General features: G+C 36.3%; 1 protein-coding gene across 1 annotated transcript in view; it reads right to left on the reverse strand.

Annotated features, from left to right (window-relative positions):
* Window positions 1–15,607, reverse strand: part of LOC125241705 (nuclear pore complex protein Nup205) — a 124,235-nt gene that overhangs the window by 92,784 nt on the left and 15,844 nt on the right. The window contains exons 7-12 of the mRNA XM_048150302.1: window positions 13,635–13,716; window positions 12,594–12,697; window positions 11,647–11,771; window positions 9,971–10,110; window positions 9,206–9,342; window positions 7,274–7,453 (exon numbers count right to left, since the gene is read on the reverse strand). Coding sequence (XP_048006259.1) covers window positions 7,274–7,453; window positions 9,206–9,342; window positions 9,971–10,110; window positions 11,647–11,771; window positions 12,594–12,697; window positions 13,635–13,716 — 768 coding nt within the window. The remainder of the gene's footprint in view (window positions 1–7,273; window positions 7,454–9,205; window positions 9,343–9,970; window positions 10,111–11,646; window positions 11,772–12,593; window positions 12,698–13,634; window positions 13,717–15,607) is intronic.

The raw sequence follows: 15,607 nt of genomic DNA on the forward strand, positions 1-15,607 counted from the left end.
TATTGTGCTAACACATTGACCAGTATAACGTGATCTACCGCAGCAATAGAGTTTGTATGGCTATTGTTATGTGTAATCAGTTGGCTATTGTTATGGGAGCTCTCTTAGACTGGACGTTGAAATGGTAACTCAAGTGTTTTGAATATTCGGAATACCAAGCATACCAACACAGAGAGCCAACCACTGAGAAGATGCGTTTACGAAGCTTGCTTAAAAACAATTACAAGATTACTGACCGAAATATAATATAAATTATGTGAAGCATGGTAGTTTAATTAAGTATTTAATCAGTAATAGAAAGAATAATTCATTTCTTAATTCAATAGAATGATAAATAAATCCGACACGAAACGTAATTCACAGGCGGTTGACGTTGACAGTAATGACAGTTTACAGAAGAAAAGTTAGTTTGTGTGTATTTGTATAAAGTTTAGTTTTGTCCTACAGTGATAATACTAATAAATGAGCCAAAATGTAATAATGGTGACAACTTTTACACAATCAAATATACCTGTGATTCTGCCTTAGTGTCATTTGTGTGCAAAAAAATAGTGAAACTGAACTGAAAAGACTTACCGGCGTCGCGAATGTTGATGGTATTTTTAATTACTATCATATTGCTTTTAAAACACATGGAGTGGTAAGTTTGTTATTTTTATGTAAAAGTGGTACTAATTATAAAACAATACGAACTTTAGTTTGTTTTAAAACATGCAGTTTTATGGTAACTATGCTAATCAAAGTATGTTATTATTAAGCTGTTAATAATATCACAGTATAAAACCAGTAATAACTCTTCTTACAAACTTCACGCCGCGCGGTGTGTCCCCCTCCCTCCCCTCGCATGCGGCGAAAACATGCGAAACTGGTGATTATTGGGCTGGACAGTCGGGGCCGCGTTTGCGCGCTGTGTTGACGTGTTGAGTTCGGGAGAAAATGACGTCAGCACCGAAGACATATTTTCGTTACTGTAGTGTTTATGGGTGTATGGAAAGTTCTCAAAATGCGGAAATGTCATTCTTTAGAATTCCTAGACACCCAGAAAAGTAAGTGGTTGTTATATATTTGCAGTGTTAGGTACATTATTGCTTACGTAAATGGCGTAAAAGTGAGATTTAAAGCTAGAATGACACATTAAAATCAATAAGGATTTATCTGTAACGACATTTAGGTAGATGCTGCGATCTATCTAGCTCGAAAGTTTGGTACCTACTTAAATATTGTGCAAACATCTATTCAAACATTTTATGTAAATATGATTTCGTCAGTATTTAAGAAACAAATACGTACTTGAATCTTTATTAGATAAAAAGGTAGAAAGAGCGTTGGTACTAGCATAGCGCCATACACAGTTACTAATACGAGTAGGACAGTAGGTACCTACGTTTCTAGTTCAAACGAATCTTTTTTTTATTGTGATGGATTGGGTGTATTCTAGAGAAAACATATAAAATGAACACTTAAATTAACGCTTTTGCAATTATTGTTACACAATCTACTATTGCGCGTATGAGAGTAATATATTTATAATGATTTTTTGTATCTTCAATACTGACTAATGTGGTGTCATGACGTGGTATTGTTATACTAAAACCTACTTACAGTTAATAGTACCTATTAGATTTACAACAACTTACATTGTACGAAGTCGATTATAGTAACGTTGTACAACCCTGCGTGACCTTGCGCAGTAGTAACGACCGCGCCGCCGCTGCCGGAGATTAACTACTGATATATCCTTATACTGTGATAATATGAAACCACTGTAATTTGTAGCAGTAATTTAAATGGAACAAACTGTAAATAATATTATTCAATGGCAAAATTAGACCCAGTTCCATAAAAACATCAAATTAAGTTGTTATGCAGGCCTCTATGACAGTCCTTGAAATATTTTTTAATTTTATCTATTTTCTCTTGTTAAATGTTCAAGTACTCATTATGACTAATGAAATTTAGTATGTATAAAGGATATTTACCTAGTACACAACTACACATACTAGTTTTTGTTGCCGATGGATTTTGTCAAACAGCCGATGCTAGAAATTATATATATATATACAGATCAGTACCTCACCTCATTTGAAGTAAGACATTGTAACACCTCATTTTTGGAAATGAGGTACTCATACAAACTCATTTGAAATTGATGTCCTACCCATCACTACTGTACAAGCAACATAAATAGGCCATTTTTTTCAAAGTTGTCCACCCCACTTTTTTTTGTAACATGGGTATTTTTTACGCGATTAATACTCGGAATCGCGAGCTTTTTCGATCCTGATAGGAGAAAAAAAAATCCCAAGATTTCCAAAAATTTTTTCAAACCTTCTATTCCGTTACCGCCATACAAAATGTATGAAAAAGTGGTAACGGAAGGAGAAAAAACCTTGGGACACTTTTTTTCTCCTGTAGAAATGACAGAGCTCGCGATTCTGAGTGGAAACCACATAAAAATCCCAAATTATCATAAAAAAGTGGGGTAGACAATTTTGAAAAAAAATGGCCCCCATACACCTTTAATACCCAAAATCTATAAAAATTGGTTTCTTATTGTAATATTCTGACCCTATAAATACCTAACTAACATCAATTACCTATTTAGTTATCCTACATAACCATACAAAAATTGAAACTCTAAAATTTATTAAATAAAATTAATTACCATGAAACGAAATCAATCAATTAAGTTAACATCTTATATTGGATCAGTATTTTGACCTAGTGATCGTTTAGGGTTTATGTAGAACCCAATGTTGTAGCCGCAAATAGTAACCAGTCCTTTTCGCATATTATGAAACAGTAATGCCCTATTACGCCTAATAAAATAACCCTAAAATGTCAATAACCAAAATACATGAAATAAGTCCACGACAAAATCAGAATGAATAATAAATTGTAATAAAAGATGGGGTTTAATCAAATATAATCAGATTGTTTTAGTTAAATAAAACACAAATAAACAAATGAGCATAATTATGTCAAAATTAAAATAACTAATGTTTGTCAGTAAATAATCTAAAATATCACCATATTATAATATAAAATAAAAAGTAAATATAATATATTTTAAAATATTTTATTTTTGGGGTTATAGATGTCGCTCCGCCTCCGCGACAGTCCATGGCCATCATCCAGTTACGGGTCAGACCCCTGCCCCAGTTCTGAAGGAACTATTTTGTGGTCCTGAAGGGACATCTTTTCATAATGACAGGACTACTTTCATTTGTCCGAGCCATTATGTTGTGACACTTTCATCACCACAGAGAGGATTTTCAAAGGGACAATTTAAAATATCAAATACTGGTAGTAGAGCAGTGTATCTGACCACTCCAATTCTCCAGAATTCTGTAATTTTGTACATCATTGTTTTATTAGGTATTTATCAAAATAATATTATCCAAACTGTTAATGTAGTCATTTTGTATCACCTTTCGGACCAAAATAAACCACGATCTTGCAACTTTCTGCCTCGATCCAGTCTAGAAAAATCATTTATGATAAGTATTTGGAATAATATGACTTTATATTTGAAAGCCATTAGGTATGTAAAAATTACAAACTCATAGATAAAAGAATAGACAGGCAAACTGCTGAGGGACAAGCTAATTAAAAATAAACATTTTTATTTTAAAAACAAAATGAATTTACAATTTTACATTATATTGTGAGCTGTTTAATTTTAATTTTCTCACAATATATTTATTTACTACCAGTAGGTATACAAGGGACCAAAAATATATATAAAGTCATAAATGTATAAGTATGTCGAGTTTGTCATTTTGTCATAAATAAACATAGTTAATATAAATTCCTATAAGCCCTACTAATCCCAAATCAATAGTTGCACATTATTAACTGTAAGCCTTCCTGAGCCTACCGCAGGACTCATACAATCCGTGTAAGAATGTCCTACAACATTTATTTATTTATTTATTTTTAATTTATAAAATCACACACAGTTAAAGTCTAACATAATAAGTAGCCAAAACCCGTGTTAAAAATATATAGTTTAACCTTTTAGAAAATGAATTAAGACTTGAAAAGGAGAAAACAATTTTAATACTAATATTTCCTATACCAAACAAAATCCTGGCCCTAACAGCTAAACTAACCATCTACTCTACCGACATATTAGCAAACTAGCGATCCGGATCGCACATTTAATTTACTCGCGTGATTTTCCGAAAGTGCAATGGAAAATCTCTAGCTAAAGCTAACTAAGACGGGTGAAGAATAACCCTTAGACCTGACACCCTATTTCTTCACGTGGGCTGGTTCTCACACTAGGGATTGGGACAGCAAGAAGTCAGCCAGACGGGTAAAGTAAAATAGGAAAGTTGGACAAGAACCTGGCAAATTTAAGAAGTTTAGATAACAACTCAAATCGTCCAGATTCCAGGAGCAAAATCCTGTCTTAATAAATGCAGGAAACTGCCAAGAGCTCACTTGGACTCTACTAAAATAACCCAAGAAATGTCCCTTGGTTGACTAGGGCTGTAGTTGAACACCGTTAGGTTACCCGCCCTATCCCTCCAAAGAACTGCAAAATATCAGACCAGTTCATCCTACTAAAATAATCTACCCCAATAATTATTTACAAAAGTTATTAATTAACTAACAAAACTAAGTAATATATGAAATCCTTCAACAAAATTATTCTAGCGTAAAATAACACTAAAACAATCCAAGCTAAAACATTTCACACATTAAAACACAATTAACTCTTTAACTAATAAGAAACACTCACAAATCTAACAAAACTTTAAAACTTTAGCAATACTATTGTTCTACAACTCTAAACTCTACTAGTACACTTTATAATACTAGCAGTGATCGAGCTCCAAAACAATAACAATTAAGACACTTAAATTTACACCAATTAAACACTGAAATATACGCTTTTAACACAAAACTCTATATTATCCTCCAACCCAAACTATACCAGCATCATGAAATACTAGCAAAATCTAGGCTAGGGCATAATATAGGTAATCTAGATTTACCCAAATAAACCTAAATAGAACCAGTCTGACGGTCGAGCGGAAGGCTCTCTAATTCCCGAATGCTAATGAATGAATAATCAATGAATGCCCATGCAATCCCTTGCATCCCATTTCAAACATCCCTTCCAAGATTCTGAAATCTCCCACTAGCACCCACTTCCTCACTCCTGATTGGTATTTCTTAACCAACGCTGAAATTCATAATTTCATACAATATTTAAATAAAATATGTTTTATTTCCTGATCAGAATAAGGTCCAATTTGATCTACTCATAGGGTGTGGCCGAACTAGTTTTTTCCACATGTTAAGGATTGGCTCACTAGACTTTTTTCTATTTGCATATGTTTTACAAACTATCTCAATTAACGCTCTTTGTAATACGGTTCAATATGATTTAAATTTGTTTTTATTGGCTAGTAACATTTATTTGTAACAGTTTGAAATTTGACACAACTTTTTGTAGATTTGAATTTGACCAGGCAACATTTCTTAAAACCCCTACTGCAAAAACCTTTATGACTTTGAAACAAGGTTCAAATTGAGTTATAAATAATTATCTTAATATTTTGGTCCACTATAAATCTCTAAGCTCTCCATCTAGTATTTTTAAAATATGATCTACTTGAGATAAACAAAAATTTAAGTATCGTGAGACTGAAACAGGAATTTAATCAACTAAACAAAAAATATAATTATTATGCTTGCATATGATGAAACATGGAAGCAAGTTTCTGACATGTTACATTATGTCAAATAGTACAAGCAGGCAATTATGGTCGCGCGATAAATGATAAAACATCGGGCCATCCCTATCGCACTTACAAATAGTGAAATAAATAATTTTTAAGAAAAAAAAACCGCCTTCCTTTGGGGTTCTGGTGATAAATACTTTCAAATGTTGGATTATGTTATCAATTCGTCTGTATATTTTTTAATGTTTGTTATTCGATATCTCCGTCATTTCTGAACCAATTTTGAAATCTGGATGATTCTGAAGTACTTACAGATGAGAATGATTATCAGAACGGAACTCTAACCAGGGGCGGCTCACTCTTCATCAGCAGTTCCACTGCACCAAATGTCACTGTTCTGGACGTAAGTGCATGCTGTTCTTATAAAAATACCAAAGTCACTATAAGTGTGCCGTTCAGATTTGAGGAGTTCCATGCTGACCATCATCAGGAGTTCCACTGCACCAAATGTCACTGTTTCGTACGTAAATGCATGCTGTTCCTTTAAAAACACAAAAATCACCATATGTATGCCTTTCAGATTTGAGGAGTTCCCTCGATTTCTCCAGGATCCCATCATCAGAACTGGGTTCTGAGAAAAATGGGACCAATCTGTATGCATATACATTCAATCAAAAAAAAATTTTTCAAAATCGGTCCAGTAACGACGGAGATATCGAGGAACAAACATTAATAAAAAAAAAAAAAAAAAAAAATATACAGACGACTTGATAACCCCTTCCTTTGAGATTTGGAAGGCGGTTAAAAATATAGAAGATTTTTAAAACTTTTGACAAAACAGTTAAAGCATATTTTTTGAGCCGTCCTTTTTATTCCATCAACGAATACTATGATAAGTTTTTTGACCAATGTACCTGACATCTCTCTTTTGATTTTAGAATAGAATAGAATTATAATACAATTACCTATTTTCCTTCCTTTTTTTATATATTTTACTGGACTCTTATTATGACTTTATTATTGATTTTTATATTTATTAATTATTATTGTCTTATTTTAAATTATTTGTTTACTGGTTAAAATTGTATTTCACTAATGTACCTGATATTCAACTAAGATTTTTTATTTTATTTTATGTATTTCATTCTGATTTTATATCTTGTAAAATTTGTTTTGTCATATTTTTAGCTGTAGTGTAAATATATCATAGTTTATTGCAATACATAAAACATAAAGTCAACATTTACACATGAACACACAAGAAGTTACTTAATAATAAATCTTATTCTAAAGACGGACACACGAAATCTTAAAATTAACTAACTTACTAAGATTTACAACTAAACATAAAACCACACAAAACAAACTAAACTAAAAACTATATATAAAAAACTTCTCCCAATTCATCTCCCATCATTCATATTATTTTTTATTCATTCTTCATTTGTGTAAATATTGTATTTGCATGCATGTCGATGTGTTTTTATGCAAATAAATGAATGAATATGAATATGAATTGCCCTGCAGGAAACAATAATTTGTTGTGCCAAATTCGATAAGAGTCTAGTACTCGCCTGGTCGGGTTCTGCTCGGCCTGCCAGTAGTCGTGGCGCAAGCCGAGCGGGTCTTGCGCGTACAGCCGCTCCACGCAGCGCAGGAGCGCGTCCAGCCGCGCGCGGCTCTGGCCGGCGCCAGGCGGGGGCGTCAGCCCTTCCGCCACGTACACTTGGATGGCGCGGGCGGCTTCGTCGGCCCTACAATTACACGGGAGTTGTTAGTCCGTTGCTTCTGGAAACTTATATATGAAAATGTTGGCATAATTAATGGAAGATTTTTTTGATTGGGATATGTACATTACAGGCAGAAGTTATTTTTCATCAACCCTCCCCATCCCTGCATTTTGGGCGAAAACTTAACATTCACTAAAGAAGATTGCAGCAAAGGACCAACTTTCGTGACGGATCACGCGTAAACTATAAGTGCTAGAACCAAAGTGTTAATGAATGATTTGTAGTAAATTTATTAAGGATTACTTCGTTCCTACGCGCTTTTTCTGTATCTTCAACAGTTTTGTCAGAAATCGAGAAAAACCGCATTTTCGGCACTTTAAGGGAGGGTAGAGGGGTGACGCAGAGGAGGGAGGAGTGGGGAGGGTTGATGAAAAATAACTTCGGTCTATAACGTACATATTTCAATTTAAAAAAACCTTCCATTAATTATGCCGTAATTTTAGCTAATTTCCCCCTGCTATGTACAGTGTGGAGAAAATTTAACTTGCGCCCAGAGGCCCGTTCCTCGAAAGGTACAAGCCTTGTATTACAAGTGCGCCAACTGTCAAATCGTATGGGTTGTCATGGAAACACACTTGTAATACAAGGCTTGTACCTTTCGAGAAACGGGCCACTGGACCTTAAAACTTTAACCCTCGACGCAAAAACGACGGGTGTTATAAGTTTGACGTGTCTGTCTGTTTGTCTGTATGTCTGTTTGTCTGTCTGTGTGTGTGTCTGTCTGTGGCATCGTAGCTCCCGCGCGGATGAACCGATTTAAATTTAGTTTTTTTGTCTGAAAGCCGAGTTCGTCGGGAGTGTTATTAGCCATGTTTCATGAAAATCGGTCCACTATGTCGCGGTCGGGGGTTTTTTCAACATTTTAATTTTGTGGTTAGATTATTACAGAAAACCAATGACGGTATTCGGGCATTTTCGCGAAAAAAGATTCAAAATATTTTTTTTGTAAAATGGGTAAATTTAATGTTTTTGCTACTCAGAACAACGAGCCCTTTTCATCCTACTAGGCGGAAAAAAACGTCCCATTTTTTTCCCCACTTTTATACCATTTTTCAAACACTTTGTACAGCGATTACAAAGTGGAAGGTATGCAAAATAATATAACATTTTGGGACCGAATTTTTTGTCTCTTGTTTTTTGTCTTAGATCGAAAGGGTTGATTCTGAGTAGGAAAAACATACAATAAATAATAAATAAATGTTAGGGACACCTTACACAGATCAACCTAACCCCAAACTAAACAAAGCTTGTACTATGGGTGCTAGGCGACGATATACATACTTATATAGATAAATATATACTTATATTCATAGAAAACATCCATGACTCAGGAACAAATATCTGTGCTCATCACACAAATAAATACCCTTACCGGGATTCGAACCCAGGACCGCGGCTTAGCAGGCAGGGTCACTACCGACTGAGCCAGACCGGTCGTCATTTACCTACTTTAAAAAAATTATTTTGGTGATTGTTCTCGCGAAATGTATGTATACCGATACCACTCAAACACCAGTAAACAATATATTGAATGTTATAACACTTTTAACTGATAATGTTTAGGTTAAGATAGTTTAAATTAAGGAAACTGTAAGTCTACAATATTAGTAATTTACACTGTAACAATTGTCATAATATGAGACTGTTTGTTTCTTAAGAAATAAAATAAAAAAAAATGGCCATTCGGTTTTTCAAGTAAAACTATAAAATACTCACTTGACTCTCATCTCCACCAGTTTGGAATGCATCAGTACTATGAAGTCCGTGAGCAGCACGTGTATCCGGCGCTGGTAGTACTCCTCTTTCATCACGAGATCTGTGGAGAGGATGGCCTCGTCCAAATACTCGAACACCTGGTGGATAAATGAAAACAGATTTTAAAGTTTTTTCGCAATGTTTCATTTTTTTGGCACAAGCATTTACCGCAGACTGTACTTTTCATTCAACAGTCATCTACTGCTCTCCGAGACGTCTCTAAACCCCCTTACTCGATGGGGATACGACGTTTCGTTTCAGAATTCCTATGGCCCCTTTTTGCTCCATCATCAGATCAGCTCCATGATACCATAATTTACATACATATAACAGGCCTTTGCATCTATAACAGATGATTCAAGCAGCATCCTTGTGACACTTACGTTCGTGGCTGTATAGCCCAATTCGAGAGGATCCCTCGTCCGCACACACGGCAGGTGTATGCTCCCCCAGATGGGCGGGGGTTAGATACATACATATAATCACGCCTGTATCCCATAAAGGGGTAGGCAGAGCATGAACTACTAAGTTTCAGTGCCACTCTTGGCAAAAAGGGGTTGAAAGAAATCCAAATTGTGACATTGCAGTGTCAGGTTGCCAGCCTTTCGCCTACGCCACAATTTAACCCATATCCCACAGACTTCTACGACACCCACGGGAAAAAAGGGGGTGGTGAAATTGTTAACCCGTCACCACACGGGGGACCATAATTAAAAAGAAATTGACCTTGTTTTCGGTCGCGGCGTCGACTAATTCTTCGTCGCGGTGCGATTGATCGCGCGACAGGGCGAGGGACTGAGGCGCGCGACGTAGCGCCGCCAGTGCCAGCCCTAGCGACAACTGGCACAGCGCTCGGGCGCCTTGACCTGAAACAAATGTCTCATTAAACATACATACATACCAAAGAGGATCGAGTATTATAGAGAGTTACTGTCGAAGTAAAATGTGTAAGCACAGTGCATGGACTGCCGTCTCTTGACACAGGCTTAACACTTTTGAACCTCAGTTTTTTTTTTTTTTTTTTCAATTTATTTGGGACAACAAACAGTAACACACAAGGCTCTAATAGAGAATTACAGTGTTAACAATAGTAAGGTGTGAGACCAACAACATTGTCCACCGATTACTAGATTTAACTTAAATCTACAGTATACAGCGCAAGGTAACAATGATATTGAATTGAATTAAAGGTACTTAACAATGGAAATAGTACAAAGGTTTGTGAATACAGTAACGCACTAACACAATTTTATTAACAAATATAGGTACGTAACACGTAAAAGGTAGATAACAAATTACAAAACAAACGACTGCATTATCGACAATTTTGAGGACAAGTAAGAATGCGAGTAAGTACATAATAGTATGGTCTACTGGAGTGACTTTCAATTTTTTTTATTATTGAGTAATTTAATTAAGTTGTTTTTATATACATTGTCTGACATCATGAAAATGTCAATTTCATTGAAATGTAAGTTATATGATTTGACCATCCTGTAAAGGGGATCACGCTCCCCGGCGCGGGTTCGACAGTGCGAATCTAAAGTTTTGACAATTTGGCCCATATTCTTAGCTTGGTATGTGTTAAAATGTCAAATATGAATATTAGCGCCATCTAGCTGAGCGTACCCCAAAGGTGTAACGCCATCTAGGCCACCGTACCTTTTTCTGTATGGTACTGTACTGAGGTACGTTTTTTTCTTAGACTATATCTGACTATACGGAATTACATATGTCTTTGATACACATACAATCACGCCAATGAAAGTTACTATTACTATTTAATTTCCCCGAATGCGGGCCCTGTGGCACGCGTTCCAGAAATCTCTCGCACCCCGAATGCGGACCTTATCGACTAATGAAATTGCGCCATGATGTTCGAAACGTCGGGCCAAATATAAACAGGTTGGGTGTTTTAGACTCAAAACAATGTAGTTTCCTAAATGGTTATGTTAGTCGCCCCAAAGCGATGGTAGGAGCTATGCCATGATCTTTTTTTGTATATTTTAATTTTTCTTGATTTTTTTTTGTGTTATTGCGATTTTATGTTAATGATTGTGAATTATTTTATTTTGATTATTATTTTTTCATTGTTTAATTGTAATTGTCTCTTTGTATTTTGACTTTTGTTCCATGTTTTGGCGTTTGGTCCGCTGTAAGCCAAACATGAATGTCTAGATATAAATCACTACATAGTATAAAACAAAGTCGCTTTCTCTGTCCCTATGTCCCTATGTATGCTTAAATCTTTAAAACTACGCAACGGATTTTGATGCGGTTTTTTTAAATAGATAGAGTGATTATAGAGGAAGGTTTACATGTAGGTATAGTACCCGTGTGAAGCCGGGGCGGGTCGCTAGTATAAATATAAAATGAAAAAAAATAGTCTGAAAACTACCAACCTGCTTTGGACTTGGGTTCCTTGCTGGAAGGCGGGCTGGGCAGCAACTCGTCTATAAGTATACCGATCAGCTCCGGATCCTGGATGAGGGGCAGCTTCTTTGCCAGCTCTTCGCCATCTTCACGTCTGCAAATAAATAAATAAAATCCATACTAATATTATAAATGGGTGAATCAACTTTTTCTTGCCTGTTATTGCCATGGTTACGGTCCCCTGAGTCACGCTGGTTTTATGCAAAATTATGCTATCGAAATTATGCAAGTATGCATGTAGACCATGTTTGTAGATGGCAAATTAAGGAAAGGGCTTGTTAACACCAGAAAAATGCATGTTGCATAGCTTAAGTAGCATAATTTTGCATAAAACCAGCGTGACTCAGGGGACCGTAACCATGGCAATAACGTACAAGAAAAAGTTGATTCACCCAAATGTGAAAGTGTGTGTGTCTGTTTGTTTGTCCGTCTTTCACGGCAAAACGGAGAGACGAATTGACGTTATTTTTTAGGTGGAGACAGTTGAAGGGATGGAGAGTGACATAGGCTACTTTTTGTCTCTCTCTAATGCGAGCGAAGCCGCGGGCTTAAGCTAGTAAAAAATAAAAGAAATCAATATTATAGGACATTCTTACGGGTCAATCCGCGGCAAGAGTAACGTGAGTCACGATTTATGGCATGTTCCATTTATTCACGACGCAAGTTCAAGTGATAATATATCTCTAAATAAGGGTTACTTCCCCGATACATGCATGGATTCTTTAATTTGCAGCTGTAGTTCAAATAAACACGCAATGAAGTCGTGACTCACGTTACTTTTACACGAAAAAAAAAACACCATCTGTACTGAAAACAATATTAGCGTGAGGCCGTCCTTTCCGCACTATTAGTAAGTGAGATAGGGACACACAGATGCGATACATTTATAAAAGTACTGTCCAAGTTGATCACTTACCTGTGCAAGACTGACAAGTCTAAAGCGTAGAGCAGAGCCATCTGTAGCGCGAGAGAGACTTCGTCGAGCGCGCCCGTCGGCCCCTGGGAAGGCGATGTCGTTTGCTGAAACACGATACTATATTAAACTACAGCCAAAGTATAATCATAGAGGAATAAGGGTAGAACTGTAACTCCATACTTCAGTAAATACAAGTATAAGTGACATCTAGCGTCATTCACGCGTCAACTAGCGTAAATTATCAGTACTGCTACTTGTCAATATATGACGCGTCGATCAAAAAGTCTAATGTTCAACCATTTTTAGCGAATATAACAATAGTATTAATCAATAGGGAACTTGACTGTAGTTAAAATAAAATATTTTATACCATGCACGAAATAAAGCATCAGATAATTATAAGAAAAACACGGACAGAAGTTACTTTTAAATCCAATTTCTATTTAATAAGTCAGGTAGAAATATATAAAGTAACTGAGTTGACCGTGACGTCACTCAATTCGATTTCATATAAAGTCCATATTAGCAAGTCACTCAAATTCGTTTTGACAGTTCTTAAAAAGAAGCTGATTTGACTAGGAGGCAAGTAGCCTATACTCTGTTTTCAATTCCTTCTGCTTGTAATATAAGTTGTAAACTGTTTTAATATTGCATTTTTGGCAGACGAGACAGTTGACACCTAGTGTCTAGTGGTACTGATAATTTACGCTAGTTGACGCGTGAATGACGCTAGATGTCACTACAAATAACTTGCATTTGATGTATGTGGTTACAACTCTTCCCATACTTATTCCTCTTTGGTATAATAAAGAGTACTATCGTGCAGTATGGCCACTCCCGCTCCCCGCTGAAAGTGCCGCCCACCCCCTCTCGTCTCACAGTCACCGCCTGTCAACGTGACCAGTCGACCTGTCATATCTCACTCACACAAGCATGGCACGCGTTCACCTACACGAGCTTAGACTGTGTGAGTAGGAACGCGCCTCTTTCATATATTTGATCGCCATTGTCCGAGGACTTTAGTATGTACGGGATAGTTACCTCGTTGATCAGCCGTAGTAGCGTTTCTCGTTCGAGTCCCCTCTGTGCCGACGCCGCAAATACTACTCCAGCAAGCAGCTTTCTGCACAGTAAAACAATGTAGGTATTAATATTATCAAAATTTAAAGTTAAAAAATATTCACAGAGTAAGCAGTGGCTCTAAGTGCTTTGGGTCAACATTGCCCTCTAATAATAACCACAAAATTAAAATAAAAAAAAAAACCCCGACTGCGACATAGTGGGCAGATTTTCATGAAACATGGCTAAGAACACTCCCGACTAACTCAGCTTTCAAACAAAAAAAAAATCTAAATCGGTTTATTCGGGAGCTACGATGCCACAGACAGACACGTCACACGCATAACACCCCGTCGTTTTTGCGTCAGGGGTTAAAAACAAGACGGGTCCTTGTGAAAAAGTTATCAGCCGGGGTCGCCAGACGCCGACAGAAATACTGTCTAGCTCTGTCGCGCCAATACGCAAGAGCGATAGAGATAGATAGCTACGAAACAGATTTATCGTGAGCGGATCTCATGCCCCAGGGTTCGGATACCGGTTTAATTTTCAAACCGTTATCATGTACTTGCGGACAAACCTTTAAAGGGCCTGGCCGGACTGCCATGGTAAAATCGCCCCTGGCTAAATATGAAATATTGATATGCAGGATTATTCGTATTGTTACTACATGTACTACTACTGGATATTATGCCTCAAACTGTTTCCGTTTACGAAAAAAATTAAAAAAAAGAAATTTTGTTTTTTATTTTTTTCTTTAAAACCGCGTATCCGATTGAGTTGTTCTTTGGATATTTTATAGATATATTAAGGATACATCAATAAAAAAAAATTAACTTCCTGACTTTTTGTTAAGTACATTTTTTTTTTAATTTATGTTTTAAATTTTTTTTTTTTACCACATACGAGTTAGCGACACCTACTATATTTTTATATAATAATCGCCATTTTATACTCTATTACATATATTTTTATCAAAAATATTAGTTTGGATCAACAATGTCAAAATAAGTTATTTATATATTACTAGTAGGTTACGTTGCTCCTGGAAAGTGATGTATGAAAATTTTGGCATAATTAATGGAAGATTTTTTTTTAATTGGGATATGTAGATTATAGGCCGAAGTTATTTTTCATCAACCCTCCCCACCCCTCCCCCCTCTGCGTCACCCCTCTACCCCCCCTTAAAGAGCCGAAAATGCGATTTTTCTCAATTTCTGACAAAACCGATGAAGATACAGAAAAAGCGTGTAGGAACGAAGTAATCCTTAATGAATTTACTACAAATCTCTGATAAACATTTTAGTGCTAGCACTTATAGTTTTCGCGCAATCCGTCACGAAAGTTGCTCCTTTCTGCAATTTTCTTTAAAGAATATTAAAGTGTTGTCCCAAAATGCTTACGAAATTTGTTTGATACGATTAAAATATTGTAAACTCATGACTATAATAAAATTAAGGGGATAAATCCTTACCATGGTTGGGACTTGAACTCACGGCTTCCGGATAGAAACTCGAGGGCTCTACCAACTGAGCCACCAAAAGCTCATCCCTAGTTTCTAGCGAATCTTTCAGCTTTCTACTATATTTATTATTATTTATTATTATTATTCAAATAAGTTACACAGCATAACAGTAAAACCAAAGCACTGTGAAACTACAAAATAAAAACAATAGGTATAAATATAGCACATAAAACAGTAAAAATCAGACAAAAAAAAAAACAATATTCTATTTAGGCGACGACGTAACAGCGTGGCTCCGTTGCGTCGTCTGACACGGCGTAGGGTTCGGCAGGTTGCCCCGGAACCGCCGAAACACCACGCCCTTCGGCCAGAAGTCTGCACTCGCGATGGTGTCCTGCAGCGGCCGCGGCACTCGCAACACAAACGAACTGAAGTGCACGTAGTGGCGCGACTGTAGCTGGAACACTCTCAGCGTGTAGCCAGTCTTCTGGCG

The sequence above is a fragment of the Leguminivora glycinivorella genome, chromosome Z (assembly GCF_023078275.1).
Source record: "Leguminivora glycinivorella isolate SPB_JAAS2020 chromosome Z, LegGlyc_1.1, whole genome shotgun sequence".
Taxonomy (NCBI): Eukaryota; Metazoa; Arthropoda; class Insecta; order Lepidoptera; family Tortricidae; genus Leguminivora; species Leguminivora glycinivorella.